Consider the following 20,928-nt stretch of genomic DNA (forward strand, 5'->3'; position numbering starts at 1 on the left):
CTTAGTCATTGGGCATGTTTAAAGAATAAGGAGTACAGGGAGATGCTGTTCAGATCTTGACTTTGCTAAATGATGGAACGGGGTCTAGGGGCCAGATCACCTTCTCCCATTGCTATGTTTCCTTTATGCGATTTCCACAACAAATTCCTTATTCTACATTTGCCATTTCTTTCACCTTTGCTTTATTCTTATGGTGGCCAGCTACACATAGACAGTTTCATTTCCATTCTGAGTATATATGCCACAGGATAGACATCATGAAAATGAAGCGAGCTTAATGAGTTCAGGGGATATTCACCTTCTCTTCACCTTTGCTGATCGGAATTCAGGTGGTTCATCCTCCTCTTCATCTTCACCAGTTTGACTTTTTCTTGCTGCAACATTGGTTTTTAAAGCTTGGCTGGAACTTTTAGGAGAATCTGCTGGCAAAGTAAATCACATATTATTAGGATGAACCATTTTAAGTAATCTTCAAAAGACAGGGTTTGTGCTGCTTAGATAAAGAACATGTCACTACCATCCTGGTAATGCTTATCCCAACTACGTGACTTATGGTTCTAGATTACTACTTTAGCCTTCTAGAAGTTGTTAGTTTTTGAATCCAATCATGACCAGATACATAAATAATTGAAACAGAAAATGCTGAATAAACTCAGCAGGTCTGCCAGCATCTGTGGGGAGAGAAACACTACAGCAGGGTAATCTGGACTCGAAACGTTAACAATGTTTCTCTGCTCCACGGATGCTGCCAGACCAGCTGAGTTTATCCTGCATTTTTTGTTTTTATTTCAGATTTCCAGTATCCACAGTCTTTTGCTTTTACAGGACCTGAGACACTCCTGCCATTTCACTCAAATGTGTGCTACTGCCTTTTTAATCTGAAATGAAATGATCAACTTGATTAACACAAACATTATTAAAATTTAGAAGTTATTTCATGATGCACAACTTCAGAGGTCTCATACATCTTTAATACAACAAATACAACATCATCTTTATAAGAGTCAAAAATTAATTTGCATTAGTTTACTTGCTCAGCAGCATGCCTTTTTTCTTTATAAAAGTAAATCATTTTGGTTGTGTGGCTTTTGTACCTCTACAGAAACAAGCTTGGCTGGACTCATTTGAACCTAGATAGTTAAATCAAATGCTGATCATATTTGCTGCAGAAACAGTTTCAAAGCAACATATAGAAGAAACTGCAGAACAGATGGAGAGATACTATAGGCCAATACATCATGGCGACTTTATTAATGGTAGTAATAAGTTCAGCACAATTTCATGTAAAAGACTGCTGCCTCAAATTATAGGACAAGTATAGGTGAAACAAACAAACAGTTGCAAGGCCCTTAGATGTAATCTACAACTTTATATTGAGATTAAAGTTGCTTCTTGCAGTTAAAAGGCAAAAAATCTGAACACCAGCCCACAAACCAGAAATAACATTCTTTAAAAATGAAGGTACATGAAAAAAATCTCACCTGTCTTTACTGCAACTGAAGGCTGTCAGCTATTCTAACACCATTAGTTGAATACCATGTTAAGTTTTGTTTAGATTTAGACATCCAGGAATAAAAAGAAAAAGAATACCAATATTGATCACTGCAAGAGAAGATGGGAGATTCTAAACTAAACTTCACTTGCCCATCTTCAATCTATCTGTAAAATAAAACTTGCTCTAAATCTATTACTCACATCTAATTTTGATTTGTCACACGTATTAATATACTGTATTGTTTCTTGTATGCTATACAGATCAAGAACATCATTCATAGAGAAGAAAACGAGAGGCTGCAGAATATAGTGTTATAGTCATAGAAAGAAGTTAAAAAGCGTAGAACGAGAGTAAAAGATAGAATTAGAAGGTATGCTGGGCACAGCTTGCAAGAAGTCGCCTCATTCTGGCACCATCTTGAGAAACAAAAAAAAGCCGCTCTAGTATCTTAAGACAATGTTGGTAATACCAACCTGACTGAACTGTAGAAATTCTTCCACTGGATGCACACCTTTTGCTGTTGCCTCCATCACATGGTTCTTGCTCATCAGAACCACACTCACAAGAAATTGCAGCATCAGCAGGACTCCAACAGATATTTTCCACATCTGTTGATTGTTTAGCTTCATTTCCTGAATCAAGTCTTATGTTATTGATCATACTGACAACACCTCCATAACTAACCTCATTACACTTAATAGTACTCTCTTCATGTGATGCACTGATGGACTCTGCTGCCTGCAGAATCATGAAATGTTCATCAGCATTACTGGAAATGTCTCCTGTTTCATCCACATTTGCACAAGATGAATCCTTCCCAAGATCACTGTCTTTGGTACAGTCCACAGACCATCCTTGACCTGCCCAATACTGAAACTGTTCATAATACAGCCAATACTGTTCAGCATAAAACTGTTGCCACTGCTCCTTGGTCTCAGGACAGTTCCATGGTGCTGTGGCATCTTCTGACCATTCAGGATGCTTGCCTAACCAACTTTCCCAAAGAAGACCTTCACCATATTGATTCCAATATTTTTCCCAGTCTGTTTTGAAATCTAGCTCCAAGATTGCTGCTCCTGCACGTGAATGATTAAGATCATCACGTTCTTCTTCAAAATCTGGTTGCGCTTGGATGAAGTCATTGACATCAGAAAGCACATTTAAAAACTTGTCTGGGCATTCTTCACAAACTTCAGACAGATCTTCCTTGCATTTGTAATTTGATTTTTTCTTTTTGATTCTTTTCTTTGGAATAGTGTTTGTCTTGTAAAAGAAAAGTTGACAAATTGTTCATCTCAATTAAGTACAAATAATGTAAATATAACCTGTGAATTAGCTTTGAACTTCTATATTATACATTTTATGCATGAAGTTATTAAAGCATAAAAATTAATTTAATTTTAAATATTAAATAGTTTGGTTTTCTCAAAGTGCTGTATAGAATTTTTCTTTTGCCTCTGCTGGAATGGTAGATGAGATTCGACGAAAATCCCCAATCCCATTATTAATTTGTTATGTTCACATGATTGTGTAAAGATAACAGTAAGCAGTTTTGGTTGGCATCTTTTTTGCCTCAGGTTTCAAGAATACAAAGATTTTGTCCGATAGACAATGCAACAAATTACATGCATGCAATGTTGGATACCAGAAGATTACTCTAAGTTTTCCGTGATTTATTCCTCATAACCCTAACATTTTGGATGTATATATGTCTAATGAATTTGTCTTAGAATTTAAAAGTAATACCTACAATAGTTCCGACATACAAACTTCTGATGTTAATTATAACAAAATGATCCTTACCACTGGTTGTCTACAGGTTGGTTTGCTACCAAACTGGAGAGGTAATCCCATATTTGCCATTAGCTCTGCCTCACTATCCAGTCCACTTTCCTCCTGAGTCTCTATAACAGTAAAAGTGGGCTCATCATCAACATTCAGGTCCTCTTCAACATTTAAGTCTTCTTCACTCTTTTCATCTTCCTCTTGGATATCTGTAAGTAACGAGCAGCAGCTGCAATATTACACATCCTCTACCAAGTATGGGAAACAAGTCTATATTAAAACAACATTAGCCACTTTCGATGTTCCAAAGTCTCTATTTTCATTTTTAGGATTGTAATTGCAAGAAGCTGAGATCCAAAAGCCTGATTATCAGAACAAAGTGTGTGCTGAGAAAACAATAATGGATGTTAAACCTGATCTTGATTTTTCAGTCAACAGCAGAGTTAGGGCACGTGTCGCTAACCTCAAACTTCCTTTTTCCAGTGGCAGCTTAAAACTGGCACCTATTCAAGGTTAACATGCATCAAACCAGGAAGTTAAAAACACGTAAAATCCTTCACTTTTAATTTAAATATTCACGTAGCAAGATAAATTTATACAGTTTTCAAAATAGAAATTGAAATAAAGATACAGACTTTAAAAAATAATTTTGTAAAAGCTGGAGAATTTGACATTTCACAAGTGTAAAATGAGCTTTTAGGGCCAATAAAGGGTGTTTTAATCATGATTATGAAGTTGTACATTAAAAACATAGTTACAGTTCATTTAACAAAGTCTAGCTTACTCCAGGGCTTCTAGTGAGACATGTGCAAAATAACTGGCATAGGGAACTACATTCAAAAAAATTTAAAAATATACCATCTTGTGATAAGCCAATTAGACTACAAGCAGTTGACACACATTTAGAACCAATCACATGACTATATGGAGAACTTAAGAAATGGGAGGAGTAAAGCACAAGCTCATGAGCCAGCTCCACCATTCAATATGATTGTGGCTGATCTTGGGCTTCAACTCCATTTTTGCACCTGCTCCTTATATCTTTAATTCCAAAAATCCAAATATGCCAGCCTTAAATGTGTCAACGATAGAGCATCCACAACCTTGAGTACAGAATTCCAGAGATTCACAATTCTTTGAGTGAAGAAATTTCTTTGCATCTCATCTAAATGATTGGCCCCTTATCCTAAGACTGTGCCTCCTTGTTTTAGATTCCCCAACCAATGGAAATAAGTTCTGTGTCTACCTGATCAAAGTCCTTCAGAACTTTGTAGGTTCCGATATATCATCTCATTTTTATAAATTCCAGAGAATATAAGCCCAAATTACTCAGTCTCTCATCATTAATCCCAGGGACCAATTTAATTAACTTTTGCTGTAGGGTCTCCAAAGCAAGTGTATCTTTTCTTAAATATGGAGATCAAAACTGCACACTGTACTCCAAATGTAGTCTCATCAATACCATATACAATCTTCTTTACTGTTATACTCCAGTTCCCTTGCAATAAAGACCAATATGTCATTTGCCTTCCTAATTGCTTGCCATACATGCATTCCAGCTTTCTGCAATACTTGTACAAGCACACTTAAATATTGATGTTCAAAGAAACTCATAAGTTTCTGAAGTGAAAAAAATCAGATTTTTATTTTTATGATCAAAGTGAAAGACTTCACACTTTCCTATATTATACTTCCATTTCCATCTTATTGCCCACTCTGTCTATATTATTTTGCAGTCTCTCTGTAGCATCCCTGCAGCTCACCTTTCCTCCTAGCTTGGTGTCATCAGCAAACTCAGTAATATTACTCTATGTCTCTTCATCTAAGTCAGCACTGTAGATTGAAAATAGTTCAGGCTGCGCCACAGCACTGATTCTTGCAGCACTCCATTATTCACAGCCTGCCAATTTGAAAAAGCCCAGTTTATGCCCACTCTCTATATTCTACCCATTAGCCAATCCTCTACCTAATAACATTTTGCACAGTAACCTTTCAAATGCCTTTTGAAAATTCAGGTACACAAATTTTACTGGTTTCCCCTTTATCTGCTCTACTAGTTACATCCTCAAAAATCTTGAATAAACTTGTCAAACAGGATTTCCCTTTAGTTGACTAGTTCTAATCATACAACGTTTTTCTAAGTTGTATAGAAAAACTGAGATATCCTCAGTAATAGATTCCAGCATTTTCGTAATAACTGGCCTGTAGTTCACATTTTTCACAGTCGCCCTTTCTTAAAAAGCAGTGTATCATTCGTCACCTTCAATCCAACGGAACCATGCCCAAATACAAGGAATTTTGGAAATCATAGCTAGCGCATCCATTATTTCAGCAGCTCTTTTAGAACACTACAGCATAAGCCATTGGGTTTCGGGGATTTGTCAGATTTAAGTTTCGCCAATACTTTATTTCTGCTGATATTCTTTTTAGCCCCTAGGTCATCGTCTATTTCTGGTATGGAACTTGTGTCTTCTACTGTGAAGACAAGTACAAAACATTTGTTCAGTGTCTCTGTCATTTCTGCAATCTCTATTATGATTTATCCTGCCTCTGCTTCTAAGGGGCCAATGCTTACTTTAGCCATTCTCATCGTTCTAATTTATTTATAAGAACACTTACAATTTGATTATATATTCCTGGCAATCTTATTATATGTTCATGGCTTGTTTACTCTCATATTCCACTTTTACTTTTTAATATCAACTTTTTGGTGGCATTCACTGGTTTCTAATACACTCCCAAACTTAATACTTGTTACAGTGTTTTTTCTAGTTTTAAGCCTCTTCTTTTAATCTAATACTATATTTAACTTCGAGGTGAGGTGTAGATGATTCTCTCTTGCTAAGTTTTTGTTCTTCATTGGAAAGTATTTTTGTTGAACATTTTCAATTGTTTCTTTAAACGTTTCTCATTGCTACATTTACCTCCATACCTTTTAGTCTAATTACCGAATTAATTGTAGCCAGTTTTCCCCTCATACTTGTGTATTTGCTTTTGATTAAGTTTAAGATTTTTGTTTGCAACTGGAATATTTTGCTTTCAAACTTAATATGGAATTGAACGGTATTTTAAAAGTCCGAAATGTAACGTAGAAAAAGGATAAAGACAAGAAACATAAAAACAAAGTACATTAGATACACACTAGAATCAAGTTTCAACACTAAACCAAATACTTAATAAAGTTAAAGTCATGTGAAATTCCCCACTGTACCTCCATTATCTTCATTGTCATAATATGTGCCCTTTAATCCCATCCGATAAAGTTCCCGGTCACTGTAATAAATTAAATAGGAGCCAACATCACACGAAGTACACAGTGTAGATACATGCCATGCAGGTAAATAAACTTTAAAAAAGCTTTAAATAAACAAACTTTTAAAATGCTGTTAAATGGTTTGGAATATCTAATTACTAATTTAGACATCATTATTGTTGTCTGCACATACATTTTATGATTGTAATTGACCTGTTCACTGACATTCAAAACAGTGAGAGACAAAAATAGAAAAAAATCATGTGCTGATAGAATTGGAGATTATCTCCAATTCAAATTCAATGTTGTATTTGTATTTGGGAACAAATACAACATTGAATATGGAAGATACAGAGAAAACTATATTCCAATTATAAAGACAAAATGAGGAAACACATCCTAAAAATGTTGATATAATTGGAGTTAATGATACTAGGAATAGTTTCTTGGAATGCTTACTGATATCCAGATCCCTCAACATCTGAGCTCTAGCAAAAGAAAGTCAGGGAGATCAGAAACAGTTAGGTCAGTTTCACTGAAGCCCTGTGTTACACTTTTCTGGTTTTCCCAAGCAGACACTTTGCTGAACCTCATGTACTTCAGTTTGTGCACACAATCCAGTCTTATCGTCTAAGGTTAGGGGCAGAATTCTTCCCCTTAACCATCGAAAAGGGCAGAATAGCAACTGAGCTGTCCATAAAGGCAGTTGAGGGAAAACAGCTTGTGAGTGAAAGGTTCATTAGGAACGCAGTCCTGAAATTAACTCAGATACACAATCAATTGATAGATGAGACTGTTAATTGAATCAAGTCACATTTTGCAAATCTATAGATATAACAACATATATGCTTCAAATAGAAGCTATCATGATGTTAGAGTGGACTTCACAGCACAGGCGGTAACACAAAAACAAACAAAGATGCACATAGGGCTATTTGAAAAGTCGAATTCCAATTTTATTTCTGCCCACGAAATGGTCCTGGAGGTGCAAAGAGGCTCAGAAAACATAAATGTTACTAATGGCTTTAGTGAGGCGCTCAGCCTGTTCTTGGATCAAAAAGTAACTGCTGCTCGCAGCAGTGATACGAGGCATTTGTTTTCAAAACACTGAGAATCAGATTTCTGTTAATCACCAATTGTTTGGTATTTATATCAAATGTGTTTAGCTATACAATAATGAATATATTTTGCATTGATAATATTATGTTCTTCTGTGTAGCTGGAATAGTTTTTAAAATTTAACATGGATTCCCCATCTGCACTACTCATGGAGGAAGTTAGTAAAACACTCAAAGTCAGGCAGCTTAAAGATCCTCAAGCACACACATTTTAATAATACCTTTTTTTAAAAAGCCTATGTTCCCAAAACAAGTTAAGCCGCTGAATTCCAAAGTTTACTGAAACGTGTTTGTTTAGAATCTTAAGATTCAGATTGGCAGAGCAACAAAAGAAACTTGCAAGGAAACTCTACCACTTTAGTCAACACATTGATTATAAATATTCATTTCTGTGCAGTTTCACAATGGGCTTTCTGAAATCAGGAAACCTGAAAACAGCAATTATTGACAAACAAAATTGGAAGAGGCAAATTTGAAGTGCTCACCTGTTACAATTTTTGACTACGTTGAAATGCAGTCATCCTGAACTTGTTAAATAAATACATCCAGATATAAACAGACTTATCAATTTTATTCAGGGGTTATTCTGGTCAAGATTCCTTTTAAAATAAAATCTAGATGCAAACCTGTTTGGGATACCAGATCCAATCTTGCACTACATATATCCTCACTATGAATGCCATAGTTGATCCTTGGTTGATCATGGTATTGGTACAATAAGGGCAAGAAACTAAGTTTGAAAGAGTGGAGAGATTTAAGGACCTATGCACAGAAATCACTAATGGATAGGTACAGAAATAATTAAGGTGGCTAAAAGGAAATTGACTTTTATTTCAATGCAGCTAGAATACAAAGAGGTTAGAAGTTGCATAAAGCTCTGGTTAGACCCCAGTTGTCATAATGCATTCAGTTCTGACAGTTTAAGGAGATGTCAGGCAGCATTTCTTCACGCAAAAGATAATGGAAAGTTGGAACTTTCTCTCCCAAAAAAGCTGCAAAAATTGGCCAAGCCAATTGATAGAATTTTGTTAGAGAAGGGCATTAAGGATTATGGAACCAAAGTTAGGAAAGTGTTGAGATACAGAACAGTAATGATTTAACTGAATGGTGGAACAGATTCGAAATGGTGAAGTTCTGTCCCTATCTTATTGATTTTCAAGGAAGCAGCCGATGTTTAAGTGGTTGCATTCCTATCTGAGTCAGAAGGTGAAGAGTTCAAACTCCATTATAGATAGCCCAGACAAGTAGAAATCAGAGTATAGCATCTAAATACTGGCTAAGCAATGAGACCTTAACAGCTGAAAGGGTGATGGCTGACTTATTGGTAGCATTGCTACTAGAGTCAGACGGTGGGGTTCAAGTCCCACTGCAGGCAGCCATGGTGAACAGAGAGCTGTGTCTGAACTGACAGCCAGCAGGAATAATTACATCTATTGGATATGGATGGCCACAAAGGCCATCCATAAAGGGATGTAAAAGGGACATTGAATCACTTTCTCTTTGGGTGAAGCACATCGATCAGATGGTATTCAGGAGATAAAAATATCTGACGATGGGAATAAGATCACTTCAAATACCCTTCCTTGATAAATAGCTCCAGAATCTCATGTTCAAGAACTGAATTAAGTTCAGTATTACGGCAAACATAACAAAGATGGCGTATGCCATAATGACATTTGCCTGCTAACATTTACGTACAATTCATTGTTCAATCATTTGTTGATCTATGAATCAATTTATTTTTAAAAAATCATTCTCATCACCAATTAGGTGGAGAAACAAACAGTCATTGTGAAGCAACCAGTCCTAATAGTGAGTACACTGAGGTTCAGTGGTACCCGGTCTGAAACCTTAATGTCTGAGAAGACAGGATTTCCTTGCCAACTAGTCATCTGTTTCTCTGTTGCAATGAATTAGTTCAGCCAAGTCAAACAGTGTGTTTCTAAAGATGATTGACGGGTGCAGCAGCTCTCCAGGTCAATGAATTGGATATTTAAGCGCTGGCATGGGACAAGCTATGAAGTTTTGTCAGTGAATCCATCTTAACAGAAGCAAAGTCAGGTTATCAGAATTGCAGTATGGAAGATTTTGACAGCCTCATGCTCCCATCCCTTTACTGGGCTTTCAACTAGTGTCACCTGACTCCACTTCTATCTCATTCCTATTGCTGATAAAAACCATTCTCAGACTCAAATAATAAGTGTTCTCCTTCCAACTATCAGAAAATGCATCTTATCCACAATTCCTTAATTTACATCCTACCCAGCACTTCAGTATAGTTCCATTATTTTTTTTGTCACACAGCAATGTCTCATTGTGAAAACTACAAAATCCTTGCTCTCATTCGCAGGTTTCTCCTTCCGTACCCCAGCCACTGCCTTCAGAACTAAATTCCAACACACATTATCTACGCTTTTACCTCGCCCTTTTCTACACCCTTTCCCTCCATCTTTAGTGGCAAAGCCCAACACCTAAACTGGGGCCCAGTCCCCTCTCTCAGGTGACTGCAAAAGATCCCATGGCATTATTTTTAAAGAGTAGCAGTGGAGTTATCTTTGGTACAAAAACAGAAAATGCTGGAAAATCTCAGCCAGTCTGGGAGCACCTGTGGAGAGAGAAACAAAGTTAACATTTTGAGTCCAATGTGACTCTTCTTCGAAACTCTAAAGTTCCTCTGACTGTTTTTCATCACCATCCCAAGTCTTCTGTCGTTGCTACTCAGTATCTAGCTTTTCTTTTACCTTAAACACTTAAGGACACTGTGTTAATGCACTACAAGAGTGTCTCAGGTCTCAAGATGAGAATTGAGAGAGGATAAAAAGGGAAAATTTGTATTTATAATCACAATTTTCTTGATATTTGGACATGCCAAAGTGGCAACAGCAACTGAGGTACTTTTGAAGTATTTGTCTCCTTGGCTATTGCAAGGTGTTAATTCAGTCAAATCATACTTAGTGCATTTCCAGAGGAATAGTAGCTCTCTGGGCCAACATGAATTGGTTATTTAAGTGCTGTCATGTTGTTATGTTAAGCACTTAAGGCTACTTACTGCACTAAGTTGTTAAAGTGTGCACAATCATCAGGTATCACACAGGAGTGATACAAAATATGTCAGCAAACACTCTTGAAATCATTACACACAAGTTATTTAGAGATGCTGTGGCTCTGATGCAAGTATATGAGAAGTGGTAATTGGCACATTGAGAATCAGATGGGCAAATGGGGAAAATGCAATACATTACGGTTCTTTTGCTCCCTCAGTTTCCCCTGAGTGGGTGAATATTTTCAGAACATCAGCAGTCACATCGTGATGACAACTCGTTTTAGTGTGCCCATTAATTTTCTTTAGCCAGTGTGCTTTGACTCATTAGCAACATATGTGGGGACCCAAGAATCATAAGAAATATCTGCATCGTTAAAGTATTAATTTGTTTTATTAAATGCTGGCTTCTACAGCAGATAATAAGCTGAAATGTAGCATAATCTGCATTTCCCTTGCACTGTCAGTAATTAGATCCAATGATACAATTATTGAGCACAGGACATGGGAAAAGCCACAGAGAAGGCACCAAATAAATCAATAGCAAGAAAGAGTTGATAAGGGTAATGTAGTGAATTTGGACATCCAAAAAAGGCAAAAGGAAAATGCAGATGCTGGAAATTTGGAATAAAAACAAAAAATGCTAAAAAAGCAGCATCTGTGGAGACACAAGTAGTCAACGCTTCAGATAGTAGTAGGAGGAGGAGAAGAAGGAGGAGAAGGAGAAGAAAGGGCAGGGGGAGAGAGAGGGAGAGAGAGAGAGAGAGAGAGAGAATGGCAGCACAGACACAAAGTTGCCTGAGTGGCAGGAAACAACAGGGTAGTGGCAAACAGTTCCCTTTCAGCATGGAGGAAGGTATACAACGGTATTAGGGACCATGGCTTCTCTTGCTAAGATGACAAAACTTGAAAGCATTCTAACAGTGGGGAGGATAATGAGGTGGATAACAAGGACAGAGATTGCCAAGTAGAACGGATCTGCAGAACATGTAGCTGATGAAATTTAACACAGAAGTGTGAAGTAACAGATTTTGGTAGGAAGAATGAAGGGAGTCAATAAATAAACAAAAGGGCGCAATTCTAAAGGAGCCGCAGGAACAGAGTGACTGGGAGCATATGTGCACAAATCAATGAAGGTGGCAGGGTAAGTTGAGAAAATGATTAAAACGGTTTTTGGAATCCTGTGATTTATAAACAGAGGTATAGAGTACCAATGCAAAAAAGCTACCATGAACATGCATTAAACATTTATTTGGCCCCATTTGGGGTATCATGTCCAATTCTGAACTGTGCATCTTAGGAAAGTTGTGAAGATTGTACAGAGGGTGCAGAAAAGATTCAGAAGAACAGTTCCATTGGTGAGGGACTTTCATTTTATGGACACAGAGAAATTAGGGTTATCCTTAGGGAACAGAAGGTTGAGAAGAGATTTGATTGAGATGCTCAAGATCATGAGGGATCTTAGACAAATATATAGATAAACTGTTCCCACTGGTAGAGTTGTGTAACAAAGGATATTGGCAAAAATAAGGAAAAAAAGACAGGAAGAAACATTTTTAACACAGTGAGCGGTTAGGACCTGGAAGGCACTGTGAGTATGGTGAAAGTAGACCCAATTGTCCCTTTTAATTTGGAATTGGATAAATACCTGAATTGAGGCTGGGGAGTGGGACAACCAAACTTCTCTTGTACAGACTCTGTAGACCAAATTACCTCCTATAGTACTATAATCATTTTATGGTTCTATGATCTGGGGTTGTATGACTGTTTAATCCAAGTCTGCTTTTATGTTTTTACAGTAAGAAGTCTCACAACACCAGTTTTTACTCATTTTCTTCTGATAGGAGACAGAAGTTGAATAGAGAACTGTTGGCCACGTAGATTCTCCCCAAGTCTGCCCCCGTAACTCATTCCTCTCCTTTAGCAATTAAAACAAGCGTGGATGTCGTTGGAGAGGAAATAGAGCCGTGGAAGAAAGGAAAACAATAAGTTTTGTCATTCTCACCGTGGTACAGTGGCAGGAGAGTGAATCGTATTCTTACTATATGAAAAGTCACAGCAGGAGCTGTCCTTTGCCCCTGTATTTCAGCTCACGCTGTTTTTAATACACTGAAATCAGGATAGTCTGGAAAATGTTGATGACTGGGAGGGAGAACATGAGGTTATCAAACTGACCCAACACTTCGGCGTGAGTGACTTACTGTACGTAGGCTCTGCTGCAGAAGCACTGGATCTGCTCCGTCTCCTCACTGAAATCTTCCAGCCAGAGGAAAATCTCCGCCACCATACTCCAGTTCTCACACATACTGTCTCTCATCTCAACCCGGAACCACCTACACTCTCCCCCAGCAGCCGGGGACTTCCGATAGGCGCAGAGGCCCTATTTCCGGTGAGTGAGGTCGGGCCTGCGCGGGTCCTATTTCCGGTGAGTGAGGTCAAACCAGCCCGGAACGCGACCTGCTCCACTGTGAGTGCTGAGTGCGCAGCCGCGGTGGGTGGGGCGGGGTGGCTCCAAGGGCCGGGTGGGGGAGCGGCGGCTCGAGTGACAGCTGGAGGTGGCGCAGGAAGTACGAACCAGGGCAAAGCGTAGGCCCAGGCTTCAGAGGAGTCTTCCGTTACTTTAACAGTAAATTAGTGAATGATGGAACAGATTATCATAGAGACGACGTCACAGAGTGAGTGAGTGTGAAGAAGAAGGGAGGAGGTGTGGACAGAGTGATGGAGGGCAAGTGAAGGGGAGATGGGAGGAGGGAGAAAGAGACAGAGAGGCATTGGCATTCTTCACGCTTCATGAGAATAGTCCATCATTATTCTGCCCAAATAGCGACGTGTAGATAAAACAATTTCCTGATCGCTCCCTATTGAAGTCTGACCTGGGACAGAATAAATCAAAAAATGATATCTATCATGTCCCTCATTCACAATATCAATCCCCAAACATATCTCTGGGTCGGTGCCCAGGGCTTTTCTGATGTTGTATTCCAATCTCTGATGCAAGCTTATACCAAGAGTCGCTTAAAAGGTTATTCTTAAAATATCATGTTGCAGAATTAGAGCCAAATGGGTCCGGTTCTCCCCGAGCGATATTGTAAACTCTTTGTAGCATTAATTGTATGCAATATTTGTAAAGCTGCAGCATAAAGAATGGCATTTCTTTTATTTATGTAGCATCCTAGTCCATCTTGAAGCATTTGTGGACTTACTACAGTTGGAATGGATGACATCAGAAATTTACTAATTAGGTAAGAAGTCATCCCTAATGAATATGAATGTAATTTTCGAAACTGACTTAAAGTTAGATTGCTTTCTCAGTTGAACAACGGTTTTGTTGGCTGTCACATCCACACTTAAGATGCCTACTTCTGGTGGTTATTAAAATACCCTTCCCATTACTTACCAGTATTTTGGATTCAACTTTAGTAACATACAGTGTTAATGCGTCTGTAACTTCCCAGTTCCCCACTTATGGATTTGGAGAATACCCCAAATGTTTACCCAGCAATTGTCCAGAAGGACTAACCCTGGACAATTGTGCTGAGCTGGGAACCACCTGAAAAGTGATTTAAATTGCTAACTTTGGATGGTTCTATCAGTTTTACACTTGTAGTTATTCTGAAACAGTCACAAAGAATAAAAGCACTTCTAACTTCAGTGTAACTATTTGAACCAGGTGGAGTCCCATAGGGGACATCTACATGCCCTGAACAGCCCTGTGATGATGTGGAGATTTTGGTGTTGGGCTGGGGTTAAAAACAGAAAGAAATCTCTCAGAATATCCCTGTGACCCAATCGGGCTGACCTTGCACGTGCCCAAACCCCCAACCCCTGACCCACATGATCTAACTGAAGTCCAAACCTCGATGATTGAATTGGCCAGCTCCACTCCCCCTGATGTCCAACTCCACCCTGCGCTTTCCAACAGCCCCCACTCGCATGTCCACGTGTCCAATGTCTTCCATGTAGCCCCTTCCACCTCCACCCGCATTCCCCCATTCACTTACCTTTTCCCTTTCAATGGGATTTTAAACTCACTTGCTTCATGACAGAGAGTGCCACAAAAAGGGGGCATGTCTTCCTTTGTTCCTTTTACACTTTGCTGCTGGAGTGGGGGACTCACTGCGATGCTTGAATCTTGCCTTGCCTGAGATGGTTACTTAACAATTTAACTGCAGATAAGTCGGCACACAGTGGCAATCTGCAGCTGATTGCCACCCCAAGGAATTTACCATTCTGCTTGGGGGGAGGGGTGACATAAAAGGTTCCTGTGCAAGAGGAAATTCTGGTTTGTTGTTTACATTATTAAGTTCTGATAAGATCTTTCAGCAGACTGGTATTTGTTTGACTCCTATTACCAAGAGCTTAGATTGGTGGTGACAAAAGGCACTCAGTTGATATCTTGCAAAATTGAAGCCATGGCGACAAACTATTCTGTGTCTAATAAATTGGTTTTGTTGTTCTATGAAGAAATACATCTGAGGAAGAATATACTTGCCTTGAAGATAAAAAATTAATAAGCTTGCTCTTGGAAAGAGAATGTTACTCTAGGATGAGAGGCTGAATAAATGGACCCTCTCCGGAACTCAGAAGAATGAATGGTATTCTTATTGAAACATACAGAATTCTGAAGGGGCTTGACAGGGTAAACGCTGAGAGGTTATTTCTCCTAGTTGGTGAGTCTAGAACCTGGGAACACAGTCTCAGAATAAGGGGGTGGGGGGGCATTTAAGGCTGAAATGAAGAGGAATTTCTTCACACAGTGGGTGGTGAATCTTTGGAATTCTCTGTCACAGAGGATTATGGATGCTCCCTTCATTGAATATATTTAATCAAAAATAGACAGATTTTTGGTGTCTCAAGGACTTGCGGGAATGGGTGGGAAAGTGTGATTGAGGCTGAAAATCAGCCACACTGTTGTTTGGCAGAGCAGGCTCGAGGGGCCTAATGGCTTACACCTATTTTTATATTATCCTACTGTAAATTTAGTGTTGCAAAAAAAAAGATGTAAAGACTGCTGACATTTTAGGAGCAACAATGGTTCTTCTTCAACAATCACTTGCTAACAAGAATGATTGTCCACCTAAGAAACTCCAAGGGTCTGATTTTACCATTTTCATTCTAATTGCTGAATCTGGGCGCAATTCAGATCCAACTTGGAAATCTGTTCTCGGACGCCCCATACGCACTTAGCTTGAAAAAGAAATTGTGGCTCTGAATCGTGCTGCCTAGCATGCCCAAAATGATCAGAGCTCTGAGCTGTGCATGCGCAGTTAGAAAAAATTTGAAAATTGTGCCACTGTCACATCACTCCCAGGCCGCAAGAAACAGATAAAGTGGCCTGAAAGTGAAAAGCGGGAGTGATGGCCCCCCACAGACGTTGCCCGGCCCCCACAACATAACTGTCTCGCTTATCTACCCACCCCTTCCTACCCAGTCTGATTGCGACCCCCTGCCCCCTTTTCCCACACCTATCACCCACAGAGTGGCAGTGGACTACCCCTGCCTCCTCCGCCTCCTCCTCCTCTTTCTTCCCCCCCCCCCCTCCCCCCCACTACCTACCTGAGTAACAGAGCCGTTGGAAGCTCTGTACTTACTCCTTCAGCATCTGGAGCGTCTGAAACGGATCTTTTGCTGAGCATGTCTGTTTTGCACCTAATCTGGATGTGCAAACACGATGGTAAAGGGGGAAATGCTGATAAAGGTGGGTGGGCAGTTCATTAATACAATTTAAATGCATGCAAATGCATTTAAATTGCTGTTGTGCCCGTTTCTGACGCAAATCAGATTGTGGCCATTTTCGGGCCTTGCCAAAGTGGGCATCTGCATGGGCACAGATCACATTAATGGCCTCACGCCCGACTTTACCACATTTTCATGCCCAAAAATGGGTGTGGCATAATGGTAAAATTGGACCCTGAGTTACTGGCCGTGGGTTTTGTGGGTCCTTGCATGACTAATCCTAGAGTCACATCTTCAACCGCACTCTTGGTAGGTGTATCTGGGAGGAGGTAGGTTCGGTTCTTGGACTCTAGATTGTTGCTATTCCTTTCTCAGGCTCCTTTTCCAGGCCTCCTTTTGATGGGTATGCTTGAAGAATTGTGTCCCTGCAATCAGGAGGTTTCTCCAAGTAGGTCTCTTCAGAGCAGGGCATTGATGTCTATGTTGCATTTCTTGAGGTAAGTCTTCAGGGTATTTTTCAAGTGTTTCCTTTGTCCTCCTCTTGTTTGAGAACCTTTCTTAAGTTGGGTGAAGAAAATTTGCTTTGGCAGTCAGGAGTCAGACATCCTAAGCACATGGCCAGCCCAGTGAAGTTTGTTTTGGATGATCATGGCCAATTAAAGGATACAATTTTAAGTTAAAAGAATGAAAGGGAGGTGTTTGGAATTTCATTTAACAGGGTAGTTAAAAGTACATTTCTTTGGCTGCTACCATTGTTGAAGCAGTTCATTAGTTAATCTTAAAGGAAATTGATAGTTCTTGAAAATGAGGAAATATATGATTTGATTTATCGTTGTCACGTGTGTTAGCATACAGTGAAAAATATTGTTTTTTGCACGCTGTACAGACAAAACATAGTATTCATAGAGAAGGAAACAAGACAGTGCAGGATGTAGTGTTACAGTCATAGCTAGGGTGTAGAGAAAGATCAATTTAATGCAAGATAAGTCCATTCAAACATTTGACAGCAGCAGGGAAGAAGCTGTTCTTGAGTTGGTTGGTATGTGACCTCAGACTTTTATATCTTTTTCCTGAAAGAAGAAGGTGGAAGAGAGAATGTCCAGGGTGCGTGGAGTCCTTAATTATGCTGGCTGCTTTGCCAAGGCAGGGGGAAGTGTAGACAGAGTCAATGGATGGAAGGCTGGTTTGTGTGATGGATTGAGCTACATTCACGACTTTTTGTAGTTTCTTACGGTCTTGGGCGGAGCAGGAGCCATACCAAGCTGTGATACAACCAGAAAGAATGCTTTCAATGTTGCATCTGTAAAAGTTGCTGCGAGTTGTAGCTGATATACCAAATTTCCTTAGTCTTCTGAGAAAGTAGAGGCGTTGGTGCACTTTCTTAACTATATGTTGGCATGGAGGGACCAGGGCAAGTGTTGGTGATCTAGACACCTAAAAGCATGAAGCTCTTGACCCTTTCTACTTCGTTCCCATTGATGTAGACAGGGGCATGTTCTCCTTTACGCTTCCTGATGTCGTTAATAATATCATTCATTTTATTGACATTGAGGGAGAGATTATTGTTGCCGCACCAGTTCACCAGATTCTCTATCTCATTCCTGTATTCTGATTTGTCTTTGTTTGTGATCTGACCCACTAAGTTGGTATTGTCAGCAAACTTGAAAATCGAATTGGAGAGGAATTTGGCCACATGATCAGAAGTGAATAAGGTGTATAGTAGGGGGTTGAGAACACGGGCACTGGTGTTGAGGATGATCGTGGAGGAGGTGTTGTTGCCTATTCTCACTAATTGTGGTCTGTGAGTTGGGAACTTCAGGATTCAGTTGCAGACGGAGGTGTTGAGACCCAGGCCACAGACTTTGGAGATGTGTTTCATGGGAATAATAGTGTTGAAGGCTGAGCTGCAGTCAATAAATAGGAGTCTGATATAGGTGTCTTTGTTACCTAGGTATTCCAGGGTTGAGTGCAGGACCAGGGAAATGGCGTCTGCTGTGGACCTGTTGCAGTGATAGGCAAAATGTAGTGGATCCGGGTAGTCCGGGAGACTTGATTTGTATCATGACAAACCTTTTTGAAGCACTTCATAATGATGGATGTTAGAACCACCAGCCGATAGCCATTAAGGCACACTGCTTGGTTTTGCTTAGGTATCAGGATGATGGTCGTCAGATAGAGACCTTGGATTGTTGTAAAGAGAGGTTGAAGATGTCTGTGGACACCCCTGCCAGCTGACCTGTGTAGGATCCGAGTGCATGTCTGGGTACCCCATCCAGGCCAGTTACTTTCCGTGGATTGACCTTCAAGAAAGCTATTCTGACATCAGCAATGGTGATCCCAGATACAGGTTCATCCAGGGTGGAGGGCACGCTCTTGTTGACTTCTTGTTCAAAACGGGTATAGAATGCATTGAGCTCATCAGGGAGAGGTGCTTTGGAGCCAGTGATTTTACGTGTCTTAATCTTGTAGCCAGTTATGTCTTGCAGACCTTGCCATAGTTGGCAGGGGTTGGTATTGCTAGCCTGGGACTCTAGCTTGGTCCAGTACTGTCCGTTGGCATCTCTGTTTTTTGGCATTTTAGCATAGTCTAAGGGGATCAAGCAGCAATTGGTCTTCAAAAGGGAATTGGATAATTATCTGAAAAGAAAATATTTTCAGGGCTGTGGGGGAAAGGACAGGGTGTGGGACAAATTGAGTTGCTTTTACAGAGTGTTGACAAAGGTCACGAATGACTTCCTCCTGTGTTATGAAAGAACATAAGCAGAAACTTGATTGGTTGAATTAGCCTTCTGTTGTGCTGGACCATTCTATGATTCTACAAGTGACAGATTGCAAACATTTAAAAGTTTTTTTTCTGAAGTGGCAAACACCGAAATAAATTACTCCTGTTGAGATAACACTAATCAGACCGGTACACATTGCCTTTATATTGATCAAGCAATAAAGTACTGATCCTGTGTATAATTTCTCATGAAAATAAAGCAGAGGCAGACAGTGGTGGCTGAAATGCATTCTCTAAATCTGGAATAAATGATTTTGTGTCTGTGGAGTTTGCACATTCCCCCATGTAGGTTTCCTCCCACAGTCCAAAGATGATTGGGTTAGATTGATTGACCATGCTAAATTGAACCTAGTGTCGGGAGGATTAGCAGAGTAAATATGTGGTGTTATGGAAATAAGATCTGGGTGCAGTTGTTTAAAGATGTGCTGGTTAGGTGGATTGGCAATGCTAAATCCTCTCTGTGTACCCGAATAGGCGCTAGACTCTGGTGACTAGTGGATTTTCACGGTAACTTCATTAATGTAAGCCTACTTGTAAGTGACTAATAAATTAACTTTAACTTTAACATTTAGTTTTACAAGTGTCTTTGCAGACTGTCTAAGGTCACAGACCTTTGTACTGCCAGATTTCAAGCTGAATTTTTTAACAGATTGTGTATGGAAAACAAGAATATTTTATTTTGCCTTCAAAACTTCGTCAATCTCCATTCTTAACCTTCTCCCACTACTGCGGAAATCAAAGTGCACACCTTCTTCGCTTTAAGGATTAACCTGTCTATCACCCTGCCTTCAAGTTGTACCAATTACAGTTATTACAATACATATTCTGTATTCCCACCATAATCTCACCCTGGCTAAATTGCACTGGTTTCCCCATATCTCAGTGGGGGTTGAGTTTCAGATCCTCAGTGATCACAATCCCCAATCTGTTTGTTCTGTTATTTAGTGGTGCTTGTTCAGGTTCTTTGCCTTTTGAAATCCCAACTTTAAAATCCTCTGACTTGTCACCCATTCCTCTGTCAAAAGTTTCCACGAATAACTGATCTTTTATGTTCACTTTTTTCTACATGTTGTTTGAGACATCTTCCTGCAGGTGTGAAGAAATGTAAATTGTTCTTGTTTGTTGTTGTATGTATCTAGTTTTACTTTCTGCTGAAGTACATTTCCTCAATGCAGCATCATATACGTCTAGCTAGCAATGAGTGTTTCTTTAGTATCGCTGTGATTGGTTAGTAACTTAAATATATATTTGTTAAGAAAATGTACTGTCAGAAAAGCATTTAAGTTGTGTGATTTTCACATTAATTCTTGACACTAAAAGCCCCTTAACTGTGGAGATGCTGACCCCAATGGCAGGCCCTAAAGGTTACAAATAATAAGGTGGCACAGTGGTTAGCATTGCTGCCTCACCGCTGGGGTCCCGGGTTCAGTTCCATCCTTGGATGACTGTGTAGAGTTTACATGTTCTCCCTGTGCTTGGGTTTTCTTTGCGTGTTCCGGTTTCCCCTCAGTCCAAAGATATGTAGGTTAGGTGGATTAGCCATGCTGAATTGCTGCTTAGTGTCCAAAGATGTGTAGGTTAGGTGGATTAGTCATGGTAAATGAGTGAGGTTACGGGAATAGGGCAGAGGAGGGGGTCTGATGGGATTCATTTTGGGGGGGTGGTGGGGGCGGTGTTGATGCAGATTTGATGAGCTAAATGGCCTCTTTCCGTATTCTAGGGATTCTGTGGTTTTGTTGTTCAACACTGCATTCTGCTTCAGTGCATGTGACAGGAACG

At 39.7% G+C, this 20,928-nt stretch overlaps 2 protein-coding genes across 3 annotated transcripts in view; one reads left to right on the forward strand and one right to left on the reverse strand.

Annotated features, from left to right (window-relative positions):
* tgs1 (trimethylguanosine synthase 1) overlaps window positions 1-13,022 on the reverse strand; it is a 30,138-nt gene extending 17,116 nt beyond the window's left edge. Inside the window, exons 1-5 of one of the 2 annotated variants that reach the window (XM_080194916.1) lie at window positions 12,893-13,022; window positions 6,492-6,553; window positions 3,299-3,489; window positions 1,969-2,758; window positions 299-422 (exon numbers count right to left, since the gene is read on the reverse strand). In XM_080194916.1, the coding sequence (XP_080051042.1) occupies window positions 299-422; window positions 1,969-2,758; window positions 3,299-3,489; window positions 6,492-6,553; window positions 12,893-13,008 (1,283 nt within the window). In that variant the 5' untranslated portion in view covers window positions 13,009-13,022. The remainder of the gene's footprint in view (window positions 1-298; window positions 423-1,968; window positions 2,759-3,298; window positions 3,490-6,491; window positions 6,554-12,892) is intronic. The other variant, XM_080194917.1, reaches the window with a different exon arrangement.
* Window positions 13,023-13,229: 207 nt separating this feature from the next.
* The window catches only part of tmem68 (transmembrane protein 68), a 45,030-nt gene continuing 37,331 nt past the window's right edge, over window positions 13,230-20,928 (forward strand). Inside the window, exons 1-2 of the mRNA XM_080194215.1 lie at window positions 13,230-13,366; window positions 13,860-13,933. The gene's annotated coding sequence lies outside the window, so the exon portion shown is untranslated. The remainder of the gene's footprint in view (window positions 13,367-13,859; window positions 13,934-20,928) is intronic.

The sequence above is a fragment of the Carcharhinus amblyrhynchos genome, chromosome 8, assembly GCF_965287045.1.
Source record: "Carcharhinus amblyrhynchos chromosome 8, sCarAmb.v2.hapA, whole genome shotgun sequence".
Taxonomy (NCBI): domain Eukaryota; kingdom Metazoa; phylum Chordata; class Chondrichthyes; order Carcharhiniformes; family Carcharhinidae; genus Carcharhinus; species Carcharhinus amblyrhynchos.